We start from the raw sequence: 16,164 nt of genomic DNA, 5'->3' as shown, positions 1-16,164 counted from the left end.
CAATTTACCTGTGGCTATTTTATGTGTGTTTATTTAAATTGAGGTTATTCTTGAAATTAGGACTAACAATTCAGGTTTTCATAGAGCAAGTCTGCCTACAGAAATGTTGAAATGTTGTGGACTTGTTCCAGAAATAGAACTCTTTTCATGAAAGTATGTTTTAAAGGATTTGCATGAATTAATGTTTAGTCTGCAGTTCCAGTAATTCCTGGAAAGAGACAGGAAAAAATATTCATGTGAAGATCTGTTGTTGTCTCGTCATGTTGCCAGTGTATTTCTTTTCAGGAAACTGAGTACAATGTGCTGTGTTTCACAAAATATTTTCTTGATTCAGGTTGTAATAGCTGGTGCTTTTTATCCAAACTACTTTACTTTTGGAAAATGTAATGAAAGAAGTGCTGTGAAAGAGCTTGCTGGCAAAGACCCCAAAACCACTGTAATGGTATGTTAAGAAGGTGAATGATTTAAGAATCAAGTCATAGGAATATGTAGTGTTTGGGTGGTATTTTCAAGTTCTGTGTTGGGCAAGGACAGAAATAATTATCTGCTCTGATCCTTGCTTGGTAAACTCTCTTCCCTCCCATCTCCCTTTCAGTACAATAAACATTGTGTGGGTGGACAATTTTAGAAGAATTGCAGAGAACTGCCTCTGTGCATTTGATTGCTGGTCTTGCATAGGCAAACAACTTGCATCAAACTAATAAAATGTTTGGAAAAATACAACAGCAGTATCAAGCGTACTCTTCAGTGAGTACTTATGGAATGTGTTGTTGCAACTTCAGTGTTGGTTTTTTTGGGATCTACTTGATAGCGCATGGCATACATGCTTGTTGCTTCAAGGTTACTCAGGTATTGCACTGAGCTTCCTTTTTATCTTCTAAAATTACTTTTCACCTGATTACGTAAGTGCAAGTTTAAAATATCTGTTTATTTTGCAAAATGGTGCAGAGTCTAAACTAGGAAAGTGTTTGGTGTATCTGAACTAGTAAAATAACCATGACCTATGCTTAAAGAAAGCAAACCTACAAACCAGGGAGCCTCAAAAAATAGACTTTCATTGGCATAAGGGAAAATAGATAAAAAGCTAGGATAGAAACTGAGAACATCTTATTGAAAAGTGATGGGGTTTTTTTGCACTTCACTGCTTACCCAAGATGAGGGGCTGGTTCTATACTGAGGGAGATGCTGGCATGGCAACATGCATGCACAAACATATTGATGTATGCTTTTGAAGTTTTTACCATATTATTTAAGGATATTGAAGCAAAATATCAGACTAGAGTCAGTCTTGTGGAATAAAGACGAGTCTTGCCCCAGCAGCATTAAGATTAAACTGTTAGATTCAAGGAACTACTTACTTTTAATGTATTTAACTCTCGATCTGCTCAAACATCAACTGCTCGTTACCTTGAAGAAGGAAAAAGTAGCTGCTGTGTCTTCATCAGGGTAAATGATCATCTTGGACACAAATGCTGCGAGTTCCTCAAGCTCAAAATCTGAGAGACTCTAATAGCTGTATGCTGCTCCTAATGGTGTGTACTGAAGATAAAAAAGACAATTACTCTTCCCACTCTCTGGTCTCTCTAAATCATCTTGCCTTGAGGCAGTTTCTGCAGTGTAACCTAAACCATGTTTTTGACTAGCAGCTGATCTTAGTACTGTCACTCCAAGGCATGAGAAGATTGTGTAAAAACAATCTGTTCCTTCTAAGGTTGTAACAGCCAGAGAAAACAATAGACAGTTGCATAGCCCCTAAAAATAGTTCCAATTCTCAAAATTTGAACTTGCTAATTAGGATTTCGTGATTTTGTATTAAGTCAAGATCTCCTAGGAGAGATTAGTAAGTAAGAACAAATTAGAGAAAGTTAGCTTTTCTGTTACAAGCAAAACCAGGGATACAAGAGAGCTTTTTGGAAAAAATATCAAGATATATAATTACAAATTAATCTGTTTCGTTTTTAGTTAAAGAAAACATTTATCTAGTGATTTGAAGCAGTAGGGCATCACTAGCAGCAAAACTATGTTTTTCATTGTCTTTTGACATTTTTGAATGTACTGTGACATACAGCATTTTTGGAATTTTTCGGAGTTTAGATTATATATCATTATTACAGGTCAAGTTAAGGAGAAAGCTGACTATTTAGGTGAACTTAATGCATTAAAACAATTGAATGTATCCAGATTTAACATTTTTTTTCTTAACAGCTGAAGAATATTCCTCCCTATGGATATCTATACCATAAGCAGTTGCAGTCACAACTTAGACAGTGTGGGCAAGTAAAGTCAATTGCCTACAATGGATCAAAGTAAGTGTAAAATACTTTTAAGTATTCTGTCTTTCTCGTGTGCTCAGTTACGAATCCAGTATTCACTTTCCTTGTCAGTGATATACTTACAAAATTAGTTTCTCTTCTCTCTTTGGAAAATCAATAACTTATTTTTAGTGTATTGGCTAGGGTTAAAAAGGTGGGTTTGAATTTTGATGTACATTGGTTGCAATAACATTAGATAAACTATCTGAGGTAGAGCCTTCTGTTTTGTCTCTTCTCTTGCAGTGGATCTTAACTGCAACTAATGTCTGTATTTGTTTCTTTTATACTGAATTTAGCTCATTTTTACAGTCTGATGGCTTTTTTTAGCTAATCATGTGGCTGATTTTGGCCTGTAACTGCCCAAAGTTGAGGGCACATAGCCCTTCTTATTCCTTTCCAATCTTCAGTTCTTTTCTTATTCACATATATTTTCACGTCCTTTCTATTTGTAATAAATACGCTCATTAAATTTGGCATGTGCTTCTAAGAATGTTAGAAAGTTTCCTTATCACCATCAGGACAGTTAACGTTTTGTTTGCTGTTGGGCTTTTCTGTTTGTTTTTTGTTTGGTTTGGGGTTTTTTTGGGTGTTATGTGTGAACAGGGCTCTTGTGGAGTTCTCCCGCAATCCAAAGGAGGCCTTTAAGGTTCTACCCGAAGTGTACCTGGCGATCAAGATGTTACACCTGAAGATTCCTTTTGAGCTGGATGTTCATCATCCAGATGATATCAGAAAACAGTTGCAAGGTGTGGCAGCTTCAAGTTTGGAATCCTTGAGGTAATTGTATTGTGTGTGGAAAATGTGTCTCTTTGCAGTGAAATGAGGTTTGCTGGATTCAGTGGAAATTTCCTTGGAAGTGTCACCAAGGAACACCTGCTAGGTTCAAAAAACAGATGTAAACTTTGTCTAAGCAGAAGGTCTTTGCAGGACTAGAAATAACATGTTTGTCTTAAATATTTTGTTATAGCTAAAGGTGTTTTACTGTTCAAGAGAACTCCTCATCTACAGCCTTCTTTTATTTCCCTAAGGTTCTATTCCATTTGCTTTTGGCATATGGAATTGTGGATGTACACACTGCTCATGCTAGAGGCAAGCATGGGAATTGCTATAACCAAAATAATTAAGTGGCATTTGGGGACAAAAAAGAAAGGGAGGGAGATGGAGTATAACAACAGAAACTTTGGGGAAATGTAACAGCATAACAGAAAATACTGCTGAGGAATGCAATCCAGTGAGTCTCTGTGGTCCCCACCTGCTTTTGCTAGGAAACTGTGGCATGTGAGTTTCATTGTTACCTGTATGACCTGAAGCTCAGAATCACAGCACACAGTAACTTGATAAAATGCTAATCTGCCTAGCTCCTGATTGGACTGCAGCCATTTCAGTATTTTAAAACAAGAAATCTAAAATAGGAAGGCAGGAATGAACTGGGAAGGTTAAAGTACAGGTGAATGTTTCACATCCAGTTGATTGTACTTAGTTTTTAGTAAAGCACCATAGCAGTTTCACTGTGCCCAAAAGAGCACTTAAAGTCTTTGTGAAAACTAGTTGTTGAGAAACTCAAGTCTCCTAGGCTGAAAGACTTAATTTTATAGTTCTTAACTTTGCAAAGTAAAAGGAACATTTTATATATATATAAATTTATATATGAAAATTTGCTGAATTTATCTTTGTGTTGTTGTGTACCCTGTTTTAAAAAAATAAGCTTAGAAGGCATGCCATAGCAAAAAGCCTCACTATTTAACCTTAATTCTTTGTATTTTTAATCAGTTGATGGCACAATTGTGTCCTGGTATGTATCTTTCTGTGTTTGGTTATAATGCAGTTCAAACAGTTAACTCAGTAGTAATTTGTGTGGTCATTTTACATTCTAATTGAATTCACGTGTTACTAAATAAAAGTCATTAAGTACATAAATGTGCCCCAGGGACACCTTGAGAAGCAAATGAAAGCAAAAAAAAAAATGATTCCTTGAGTTTTCTCTTGTGAGTGAAGCATTTAGTATCTTTATTCCATACATTTTTTAGAGTAAATGTAGACTGTCAGAAGCAGACAGTGGAGCCTGTGGAAATCTCATTTGGTGCTTTAGAAATGTCAGAGATGATCCCAAGTCGTTTTCTGTCCATCAAGATAACGGAGGTAGGAATGTTCTACATCTGAAGTAGGTCATATCTAATAATTAGTACCTAGATAGTTTAGTACAGATTAATATCTGACAAACTTAAATGGAAAAAATAAGTACTGATAATGTTGTTAGCAGGAGATATCTGTAAGAAGCAGAGAATATTCTTGGTCTAATTTTTAGTAGTTCTTTGTTAAACAGTACTCACATTTGCACTTGACAGAATTTGTGGGATTTGCTGGCAGTAAATGTTAGCTGAAAGTAGGAATAAATGTTAGGCAGATTAATGGAAAAGAGGTAAAATACTTGTGTAAACTACAGAAATGAGAATTAGTAGGTGTTTGGGCCATTTACCTGTTATTATTACCTGCCAGTTTTCTTCAGGAACTGTGTACATATGACAAATGAGATGCATTAATGGTAGCATATGCTCATTTGGAAAAATATGTATAAAAGTGTATTGGAGAAAATTTATATATATGTACTTCTGAAATCTGAAGCTGAGAATGCTTAAATCTTGTGTTAACTATCATCTTCTAGCGTTGAGTAATAGCAATATGTACTCTCTTGAAATAGAAATAATAAAGACATTAAAACCACTGAGGTAGAGGAGATTATAGGATGAAGTATTAAAACAGCTCTTGATAGTAGTGGCATATTTTGCAAGTGCAGAAAAGAATATTTTCCTCCTTTTATTCAGCTAAATCTCTTAGTTAAAAGTGTTAAAGAATTTGATCAGACCCACTGCAGTCACTTAGCTTATGCTAGTTCTGTTTCAATATGTCAGCTTTAATGGTTGTAAATAAAGATTGTTTTTTATCACAAGCATTTGATGTAAGATCTGAAATGGTTATAAGCCATTTGAAAAGATTACTTATTTGCTTTTATTTGAATAGGTGTGTGTTCTTACCAGTTTCCCAAAGTATGGCTAACGATAACAGTAACAGTGCTGATTTGCTGATAGGTGCAGCTAACTGGTATTCTGTCACTGATAAGAAAAGTGCACCAAATTTGTGTACATCTGTCTAGTCAACCATCTACCTCGATTTTTCTGGATGTTAATTTGGTTAAGAAAAATAGAAGCAGTCTTTGATTCATTTTCTGGGTTTTAGTTGTGCTTGTATCAGAATCTGTTCAGATGAAAAGTTTATTGCAGTAGCACAGAAAATAAACATTTTCAGATAATATCTAATTATAAGACAGATGCTTCACTGCATTGTTGCAGTATGTGAACTGTGTGTGTGTCAGGAGTAAGAGTGTTTTCCTGTATTTTGCTCAGATGAGTGTTGTATTTGATGTAGAAGTATAAAATAATGTGAAATCTGATATTGCCTAACTTTTTTACTTTCAGATAGTAGAAGTTGGACACTTCTGGGGTTACAGGATAGATGAAAAAAACAGGACTGTACTCGAGGCTCTAACTGCTAAAATCAACTATCAGAACCTGATGGATTTATCAGTGCCTCCACGTCCAGATTTGCTTTGTCTGGCACCATTTGCTTATGTGAATGACAGAGGATACTACAGAGCTTGTGTTCTGTACGTTCATGGAGATTTTGCTGAGGTAATATGCTATGTCATATTAAATTGGTAGGATGTAATTGGGTTAACAATCCTGGAGCTTTGCCTTTTTTTATTTTTTTTTTACAAATCACTGGCTAGAGTAGATTAATTAGGTTTTTTTCCAGAACATGAGATTTCTTAGTATTAAGTTGAAAAGCTCTAGTTGGATACAGTAAAGGGTCTTGTGTGCTGAAGCAAAGCGAAACAAAATAAAGACTAAAACCTCCAGTAAATCTGAAAACGTGGCAAGGAATGCTTAGATACCGTGGTGCATTGCTGGCAGCAGCCCCATTGCTTCCTCTTCATAAATACAGACAGATCCATTGAAAGTTTCTTGCCTCCATTGTATTGGCAGTTCTTAGTCATTCTTGGCAAATTCATCTAAGCTTGTTCTGCCACCGTTTCTTGCCCTGATTGGCATCTCTTCTTCTTTTCTTCATTCTCCCTTCTACTTTCTTGTCTCATTTTTGTCCCGGGGTTCCCTTTTGTTAATTGAAGCAAACTGCACTGTCTCTCATCTCACATACTACATTGACTCTCCTGGTCTTCATCTCACTCCTCAACTTTGTTTTGACCTCAGTGTCACAGTTCAAGATTGATACTGATTTTTCAGGCTAATACTTTTCAGCAGTTTAAGGACAGTTTTTTTCAGTTTTGTAAGATTGGCCTTTGCACAGCCTATTCCTCCTTTGAATTTCTTTTATTTCTTAACCTATCTGGGTGTCACCACTTGAGTTAATACTGAATATTGGCATCTGTTTTCTCATGGAAAACTGGTGAATAATAGTGCTCATCTCTTTCTTATTTGAAATTTTAAAGTCACTGGATACATGTTCATGTTAACATGTTATCTAAAAGCAGTTATTAGATGGTAAATATCCAAAAGCAGTTGTTAGGTAGTAAATCAGGTAGGTATCACTTGCTGTTAAGAAGTAGGGTTACATAGCTTACATAAATTTGCCTTTTCTAGCTTTAGTGGATTATTTGTATCACAATTGGATGTTTAGGCCAAGGGATCAAATGACAGACATGATAAATTTTGACCTGTTCTTTTTGACATGACTTAATTTGCATGTTTTCCAGAATTTGAATTTGCTTCCATGTGACTTGATAAGATTGTGTTGTACTGTAATTATTAAACTCAAGTTGTGGCTTTTCTTGTCACTAAAGTAGCACTTCTAATGTCATGGAACCTTTGCAGATACTCTTGATTCTTCTTCCAGGTTTTTTTTGTGGATTATGGCAATAGATCAGAAGTGCCTTTAAATAAATTAAAAGAGATTCCAAGCTGTCTTCAAGGGCTTCCTTTCCAGGTAGGGGTGATGCTTTTTGCTGCTGCTTACTAGATATTTTCATGTCTGGCCTGGCAAACAGGAGCGTGCTTCAAAACGGAGAATGCTTTTCAGAATAATAATTAAATAATACAGATTTTGGTCATGCAAGTACCTACAAATCACCTTCACTAATAGTTAGGTGTTTTCCACAGGTGTGTATTCACAGAGCAGGAATTCTTGTGTATAACAACTACATTGTGTTTAATTGTAGAGAAATGTTAATCCAGCCTTATGTTTTCAGGGGCCCTTCCTAGAGGGGAACAGAATGAAAAAAAAAAGGGAGGGGGGGGATAAAATAAAAGCCTGAACTTTCTGCCTGTCTGGGTGTAAAAAGCATTTTGTATTCATTTTTTTAAATTGAATGTTTGAAACTAGTCCTGTTTCCATGGGGACAGCAAAGTGGGATCTGTCTCCCACCTGTAATCACAGGAACAGTGGAAGGAGAGAGCTGTCATTTGCTGTTGTTTGTTTGCTATGAGTCAGTCCTATGAGAAGTAGAACTTCTCCCTGGTAGAAGAATGTTGTTCTGGTTCCTCATGCAGTGCTCAGGAGTAACAGGCTGAGCAGTAGATCTGCTTGGCTTTAGTTTAAAGAACACCTAAGCAAATGCCAGGGCTTTGTACAGCCCAGAGAGGAGAAACTATCAATGGCTGGCTTAACCTATAGTTCCCTGCTTAAACCCAGCTGCTCCTACTGCAGGTGAGTGGCAGCACTGCTTGTCTGCATGGCACAAGTCTGTTGTGGCAAGTACCTTGTGTACAGTTACTGTGCGGAGTGTTTTTGCTCCATCAAAGTTCCTGCTCTGCTGCTTTACCAGCTCCACCACAAATACATGGGGCGTTTACCTTTTTAAATTTTGCAGAGCTAGAGGTCCATGGTTTTGCTTTGTGCTGCTTTACTATTCTTTGAACTGCTGGCTTTACTTGGACCTTTTCAGGCAGAAGTCTCTTCATGGTTAAATAAGAGTATTACAGATCAAGTGATCTGTAACACAGATCTGAGGGATTTTGTAGTTAGTTTTTCTGAAGAATAATTCTCCTGAGCTGTGTTTACAAATAAATAGACTTCAACTGCAATTCAGCTTTTCAATGCTTGTGAAGGTATTTTTAAGCTAATAGAAATAGGTGTGTCATATTAACTGTATTCTCTGAAGCATTTATTGATGAAAATGAGAAATGGACCAACAGAAATATGATCTTATTTTATGTTCTCTTTTTAGGATTAGATCTTGACAGGATTAATTTTCTTTAGTTCTCTTTTATAATTGATGTAAAAAAATAAGTAGAAATAAGATTTTTTTTTTCATAAGATGCATCTTTTTTTTTTTATTTTCTACACATGTATTAAACGGAAATGTATTTCTGCTTCAGGCCTAGTCTTTTAATGACTGGTTTTAATGACTGGCTAGAAAAAAAAAAAAAAAAAGAGTTTCTGTTGTAAATTCATTTGAAGACGTAATTGCAGATAGTGACTGTGGAAGAGGTTAAATAAGAATTTAATTACTCTTGCCTGCCAGGGACAAAAGAGCTGCAGTGGTCTTGCCAGTTTTCTCTTACCTTAGTTGAAAACAATTCTGGACTGTGAAGTTTCTTTCTGGAGAAGACATCTCTGCACTCCTAAGATTTCAGTGTGAATAGTGAACCAATACCGAATTATCCTTTATGCACTGTTTGCTCTTATTCCTTAGCAACTACACACTATATTGAAGTGATAGGAGATGTCATGTGTAGCTGTGTTGTCAGTGATGGAATAGGAATAACAACAGCAGCTTTACAGCAGTCCTAGGAGTTTAACATAAGCTGCCGCAATAATTACAAAATCATTTATCATTATTAATTCAAACAGTCTGGGGAGGAAATGAGATACTTTCATGCCGATTCTCCGCTCGGGCAAGTGTTGTTTTCACTGTTTTTGCTCCAGGCTTTGGAGTTCAAGATATGCAAGATGCGTCCGTCTGCCAGATCGATTGTGTGCGGGGAGCGGTGGAGTTCCAGCGCCAGCCAGAGATTTGCCTCGCTGGTCAGTGGCTGCACTCTGCTCGTGCACGTGTACTCAGTCGTGCACGGGGTTCTGCACGTGGACGTTTTCCGCTACTCCAGGTGCAAAGACCTGGTGAATATCCGAAATGTGCTTATTAGGGAATGTTATGCTGAACTAGCAGAGGAACCATACGAATCACGGGTACGTATTGACTAAGCTGCTTCTGCTTTTCTTGCTCTGATTTATTTCGGTTCAGGCTGCCTGAAGTCCTGAGAAGCTGAGCTGAAACCTCGACTGGTGGCTTGGGAGTAGGCAAGGTTAATAGTTGAATAGGACAGTGTATTTTCATGTGTGTGCATAATAGATATTGAGCTTTTGGCCAAAAGTATTGCTGTTTTGAGACCCTTATTGGAAGAGATGTTTCCCAGGAAGTTATTTCATCAATTGAACTGCTCCACTGTCACTTGAAAGTATGAATGACTGTAGGTGTTTTATAGTTTTAACTGTCTTCCATTTTTATGTTTTGTATAATCTGAAAGGTCATTGGAAAATCGGTTTTGTATTTGTATGAGAATTTTTCTTTGTGTAGGACCTTTCTTGGAAATTTTTTAAAGACACAGTTGTTTGAAGGTTTTAACACTCTTCCATTATTGTGTAGCAAAGCCACGATTTGCTCAAGGAATTACTTTCGGATGAAGTAAAGAAGGAAAAGCAAGTGCCTGTATCTTCAGGACAGGAAGAAAAGCTTCTCATTGGAAGATTGTTAAACTGTTTTTCTGACAATAAATCTGATGTGCCAACCCATAAGGTAACTTGAGTGGTGGTGAACCTGCTTCTCACCCTGTTAGAATGGAGATAAGGACTGGAAGTACCTGAAAAAACCAACTGGTGCCTCTCACAGGGCGTGCTACTTTCTGCTGGTAGAAAGCCATAGTGTGACCACCATTTCAGACTATGCTGCTGCTGCTTTTAACAGAGTTTTGAATTATAGCCTTAGAACTAAGTTAACCAGCTCTTCTAACACATTCTAAGGCAGCACTTTGAACCAGTGCAGAACAGACATAAAACTGAAAAACTGAACAGTGTTTGCATAAGTATAAGCTATAGCAAAAAGCAAGTTTACAACCCTTACAATTTTTCAGAAAGTTTAAACACGGTTTTTGCCATACGTAGTGTTTAATTCTTCCTCAGTTAGTGATAGGTGGGCAACTGGGATAGGTGATGCAGTGAATGCTCCAGTAACTGATAGGAATGAAACAGTGGATACTTCTCCTCTGCCAGTTCCAAGCTCAGAATTCATTCTTACATGTTTTCAGATGTCTAGTCCCTGCTAAGTTGGAATGTAAAACATGAGAATGTGTCTCCTGTTCTGCATTCTGATAACAAGTTAGGCCTCATCTACATTCTAATTCTTTCTCCATTTCAGACCTGACAAAATTTCAACCTTTCAAGAACCTAATCATGTTCCAGTTACCCACAGGAGTAATCCTGTTTAACAACTCACTTTGATAAAGTGAGATGTCCTCAAGATTAAAGACCTGCTTATTTAAACAAAACCAACCTGATTTTAAGTGATCTATGAAGTCTGAACTAGTGTCTAAGCCAGAGGAAAGTAATGAATTTCCAGCACCTGTGAAAATAGATTATTTTTGTTTAGATGCCTCAACAAGCACAGTTTGCTTTAGATGAGTACAATGGAAATGCTGTTTATCAGTTTATCAATTCAGTGTTGCTCAGAGCTAGCTGAAATGTGTTTTGGCTTTCATTTAAAAGGAATTTTGATTTGGAGACATCCAGGTGCTGGCTAAATAGAATGTTATTTTTCTCTCCCTTTTTTTGAAGGTAAAAGTTTCAGGCCCATTCAGTCCTTATGAGCTGAAATGCTACAGTCTGACTAGGGTATCCCGATTCAGGTAGGAGAAGAATTTTAATGTGAAATATAATCATGTTCTTAGATGTTATTTTCAATAAATAGGCAAAACCCATCCTAATAATTCTTACAGATTATTACTGAATTTTTATTCATTAAAAAGACTGAAGTAGTCAGGCCTGAATTGCATTAATATGCACACTATGGCTATTTATAATCTTGAAAATAGTTTTATTAAAGGTGCATTATTGTTTTACAGAGAGATATATCAACTACCATATACATTTCTTAAATGATATTCAAGTAACCTAAATGGCCGGTAACAGCTATTTTGAGTTTGCAATGTGAATTTAAAATCAGTCTTTCATTTATATGTTTGTATGGATTTTGGTGTGTTTTTTTTTAATGTTGGAAATATGTCTTGTTTCTTCCCCAGAAATATTTTCATATGTAAGGACAGCATAAACTCGGTTGTTGTTCATGATACTGCAGAAGATACCTTTCAACAGTTGCTGGTTGCTGCTGATATATCAGTAAATGGAGCTGGTAATGCCTTATAAAAATGTGTAGTTGGTTTCTCTAGACTTCTAGGTTTATGAGTAGTTCTATTAGTAAATAGTCACTGTAGTTCTATGTTACATCTTTCTGAGGTTTCATTTTCATTAGATTCTCCTTAGATATCTTTTAATTTACTTTTTTCTTTTGGTGCCAGGATCGGCTCTGTTTTTAGGGGAAACATCTTTGATGCCTCCTATTCCTGGCCTGCTTGCACTCCTCAGTATGCTGTTTGCTCCAGCAATAGAACTCAGGTATTTGTGCATTTTAAAAAGTGGGGGATCTTTATTTTTAGGACCCTCAGAAATTTTTGACAGATGTCTTTTTTTTCCCCTCTGCTTTCAGCATTTTTATCTATTCCCTTCCTGGTATTTTTAATGAGTTTTAGTATAGTATGTCGTTAAAATAACTTATTCATGTCTGTATGAATTGGTGCTGCAGAATCTATCCTCGTGATAAGGCAATACAGTTCCTGACAGTCATGCTGGAAGCCTAGGAAAATGGAATGTGGAACTGGCTGTTTTAAACCTACATGAGGAGAGGAACTTGAGTAACTTTTTGTAAAAGCTGAGTTCTGGCAGTTGCATTGCTGTTGTGTTTTCTTCAAATTCTGGTATTTGTAGATTGTTATTTCAACATAATGAAGCCAGCATTCCTTAATTTTGTTTATGTGTGATTTTTTGTAAGTTTTATGAGTATATGTTTTCATAACCAGAACTTTAGTTTTGTTTTGCTGCTCTATTTTAAAAAACAGTCTGACTGGGTGTGAAAACCTCTCAGTTATTTAAAACACGTGTTTAGCTTGGCATAGCTTAGACAAGCTCATTTAAGTCTGTCTTCATTTGAGTTTAGTTTCTTCACCTCTAGGTGAGACTGGTTTTTTTTCTTTTTCATGTAGGGTTGATAAAACCGGAAAGTATTTTACTGGTGTTCTGTGTGGTTTGGGTTGCAGTCAGACTTCTGGGGCTCCACTGCTTCCAGAAAATGATATGGCCCTTGTATTTGATGTGCAGTTTGGAGTGGAAGACATAACAGAGGTAAAACTTGCATAAGACTTTTCCAACAGCAGTTGGAATTCAGTAAAAGTCAGTGTATCAGAACTTGTTAACTCTCAGAATTAACAGAAAAACTTGTTTGGACCTGTTGATTTGGGGGGGGGGGGGGTTGTGGTTTTATTTGTTTGTTTGGGTTTTTCTTTGGTTTTGTTTGTTTGGATTTTTTAATGTACTGCCTGTTTTTGACCTTGGATTCTTAGCAGGAGAAAGAGTTGCCCCCTCCCCACACTTTGAACTAATAAAATATTACAAAATTTTATACGTGTTCCAAAACAAAAGCATCAATTTTGCACTAACCAGATGTCAATACTTGTTAGTCTTGTTCGTAGGATTATTGTGGCTCTTACTGACAAGCCTGACATTGCTGCTTTGCAGGCTTCAGTTTGATTTTACAGCTCTAATAAGTCATCTGTATCGAGCTGCTTCTCTCAGAGCAGATCAACCAAACAAACAATAAAGCCCCTGCATTCCTCATTACGGCCTTTTGCAACTCAGAGAGTGAGACCTGTCAGAGGGAAACATGTACATAAACTGGGCTGTGCAGGACAGTGACATGTGCCTTAGACAGTGAAGGACCTCACATGCCCTGGTCAGTTCTGTGTCAGAATGGAGGTGGTGACCACTGGTTTTTGGAGGTTTTTTAAGGACACAGCAGACGTGCTGGTGCACGTACCTGTGAGCTGTTGTTTTCTGAAAGCACTGACTTGGTGTGATGTCTGCATTCATGAGGCTTTATTCAGAAGGGTAACACCGAGCTGCTGTTTGTGTGAAAATTAGGGACAGGTAGAGAAAATTCTTAAAACTTTTACAGAAGGAATTCTGTATTGGAAAAAGTCCAGGTAAGCAGTAGCCTCTATATTTTGTGGCACATCTCAGTAACCTTGAAGATTGTGATATCAAGTGGCTAAATTTTTAACATCTTGGGCCAGCAGAGATGCACCTGGAGGAAGAAGTGTTTCTGAAGCTTCAGACGTTTTTGCTTATGCAAATAATATTCCAGTTGAAGTTGGATGGTATGGGTGCCATTGCTGCCACCTTCGTGACAGTGTAATATAATACAGACCTAGTGCTGATTTTGAGGACTTTATGTTCTGTCACTGGTGTTTTACAGATAAACAACTTAAGGACAGCCATTAATAAGCTGCTCTGTGAATGTGCAGTATATTCTGGACAAGACCAAATGATAGAGCTGCAGGAAAATATTCGTCAGAAACTTCTATGGTAATAATTTTGTAGAAATAAGATCTTCTGTTTGCAGTTTCAGCAAAAACAAGATGGATGATTGCTCGAAGCATTGCTCAGATTAGGCTTTGGAAAAATAATGTATGCTCTCATTTAATGATGCATTTCATTTGTTTATTAATAAAGCAGTATACTAAACAACGTTAGACTTCTTGTGGAAGCACTGGTTCTTCAGGGAAGCCCAATCACTTAAGTCATAAAACCTAGACTGTAAGACCTGTTCTGCAGGATACCAGTTCTTATGTCTCTTTTTTTTTTTTTTTTTTTTGCACCCAGGACAAAGCTGATGAAGTCCTATGGCATAAGAGTACAGAAAGATGTAAAATTGTTCTCTCTGTATATTAAATTTGAATCATAATGTGCTGCCTTTCCTCCCTCAGCAGACCTGTGCAGGATGGGTGTTGGCCAAGTTAACTGGAAATCCCAGGCTAATTTGGGAACTGAAATAAGGCTACCTGCCTTTTTTCCCAGCAAGCCTTATTGCTTCTTGTAACTCAGGCAGTGGTTCTGAAAAGACCATTGTGAGGCAGTGCAGCCAGTCTTGAGAATTTTTTCAGCTTGTAGTTTGGGGGAAGTAGTGCAATGAAGTATCCCTGTAACAGCTCCTTCCTATATCTGCCACTGTGGAGTATACTGTGAAAAATGTTCCCTTGTTTGTACACACAGTGTGCATTTTAGTGCTGTCTGTATCAGCAGGAGAATTTTCTCATCCTGACCTGGCTCTGTATTAAACCTGTTAAGAAGAGCTCTGGTTCAGACATGAATTAAGAGTTATGTTATGGACTCTAGTATTAGGCTCATCTCTAGGAAATATAATCTTTTTTGCCTATAGAGCTTTTCTAAAGTAACTGTATGATGCCAGAGTGAGGCAGTTCCTGATGTTGATAAAGATCAGAAGCTTTTAAGCTTACCTGCTCTTACCCAGGATTATCAAAATTATTATCAAAGCAGCTGTTAATGCTGATTTTTTTTTCAAGTGTTTCTTAGTTTTGATTTTGAATGTACCCAGTCAGTTGATTTTTTTTTTTCTTATCTGTGAAAAAAACTTATTAAGTTAAAAGCAAGCACCCATACTTCCTATTTCCAAAACTCAAAATTCAGATGCCTTGCATAATAAATTAACAAGTGCAAGGTCAGTCTTTTAAGGCACTGGAAATGAAATTAAAACAGCATAAACAATAGAGAAGTCAAGCAGTGTGGGTAGGCAGAAAGAAGCAAAGCCACAAACCCTCTCTGGAGGTGACTGTGACAGTAACAGCTCATGCTCGGTCATCAGCACTTAGGTGCGAAATTCAAGGCACTAAAATGTCACTGCTATTTCTTTGGACATGTGAATATTTACCACTGTTCTGGCACCTCTTTGGGACTGATTGTTCAGACACCTCCAGCCATCTGGGAGGGGAAGGGGCAGCCTGTGCAGCTACTTGGCTCAGGTCCTCAGCATTGACCTGTTCCTCAGCTCAGTCAGCACCAACTGCCTGACTTGGTCATTCTCATCAGCCTTCTGGGCTTTTTTTAATTCAGGATTTTATACCTTTCTGTGGTAGCCTTTTCTCTCTTGGAACTTCTGTGCTTTTACTGGTTGTCTTCTAATGATCCTACAACTATTTTAATTTAAAATTTTATTTTATTTTTATATGTTTATATTTGAAGAAATAAACAGTCTGATTATTGCAGTGATTTCTTCTTTTCCCTTGTGTAAAATCTTTCTTGGTTTTGAATATCTTTTTCCCAATTATACTTTTTTAAAGAACTGACATAAGAATACACAAGTAGAAATTTAGCCTGAACAGTCTTTCATAACTTTTTTCATTTTTCAAAAGCTAATTGTATTTACAACATGTCACTACTACTTAAGACTAAAATCAGTATTTGAAAAACACATCTAGACAGAATTAATTAATGTCTACTACTATTGTACTTTGCACAGCTTGAGGAAATAACTGGAGCAGACAGACAATCTATAGTAATTGAGTTGTCATGCAAAATAAAATACCCTAAAACTAGCTGTATTATGCATTCTAGTGAGTAAGCATACACAAAACTTATAGAATAAATCATAGTTGCAAATTCTAGTACTTTGTAATAAAAATACCCTCATTATTTTTTTAGAAGAAAATACATTCTGGTA

The 16,164-nt window shown here is 36.8% G+C and overlaps 1 protein-coding gene across 1 annotated transcript in view; it reads left to right on the top strand.

Moving 5' to 3' along the window:
• The window catches only part of TDRD9 (tudor domain containing 9), a 70,464-nt gene that overhangs the window by 51,955 nt on the left and 2,345 nt on the right, over positions 1-16,164 (top strand). The window contains exons 22-34 of the mRNA XM_027887526.1: positions 335-442; positions 2,206-2,306; positions 2,916-3,089; positions 4,340-4,451; positions 5,786-5,998; positions 7,221-7,310; positions 9,252-9,512; positions 9,970-10,119; positions 11,154-11,224; positions 11,618-11,727; positions 11,894-11,990; positions 12,635-12,773; positions 13,903-14,012. Coding sequence (XP_027743327.1) covers positions 335-442; positions 2,206-2,306; positions 2,916-3,089; positions 4,340-4,451; positions 5,786-5,998; positions 7,221-7,310; positions 9,252-9,512; positions 9,970-10,119; positions 11,154-11,224; positions 11,618-11,727; positions 11,894-11,990; positions 12,635-12,773; positions 13,903-14,012 — 1,736 coding nt within the window. The remainder of the gene's footprint in view (positions 1-334; positions 443-2,205; positions 2,307-2,915; positions 3,090-4,339; positions 4,452-5,785; positions 5,999-7,220; positions 7,311-9,251; positions 9,513-9,969; positions 10,120-11,153; positions 11,225-11,617; positions 11,728-11,893; positions 11,991-12,634; positions 12,774-13,902; positions 14,013-16,164) is intronic.

Source organism: Empidonax traillii, unplaced genomic scaffold, assembly GCF_003031625.1.
Source record: "Empidonax traillii isolate 1590-97213 ecotype Southwest subspecies unplaced genomic scaffold, ASM303162v1 scaffold213:size761030, whole genome shotgun sequence".
In the NCBI taxonomy this organism is placed as follows: Eukaryota; Metazoa; Chordata; class Aves; order Passeriformes; family Tyrannidae; genus Empidonax; species Empidonax traillii.
The sequence above is the reverse complement of the archived record's forward strand: the minus strand, read 5'-3'. Positions and strand labels throughout refer to the sequence as shown.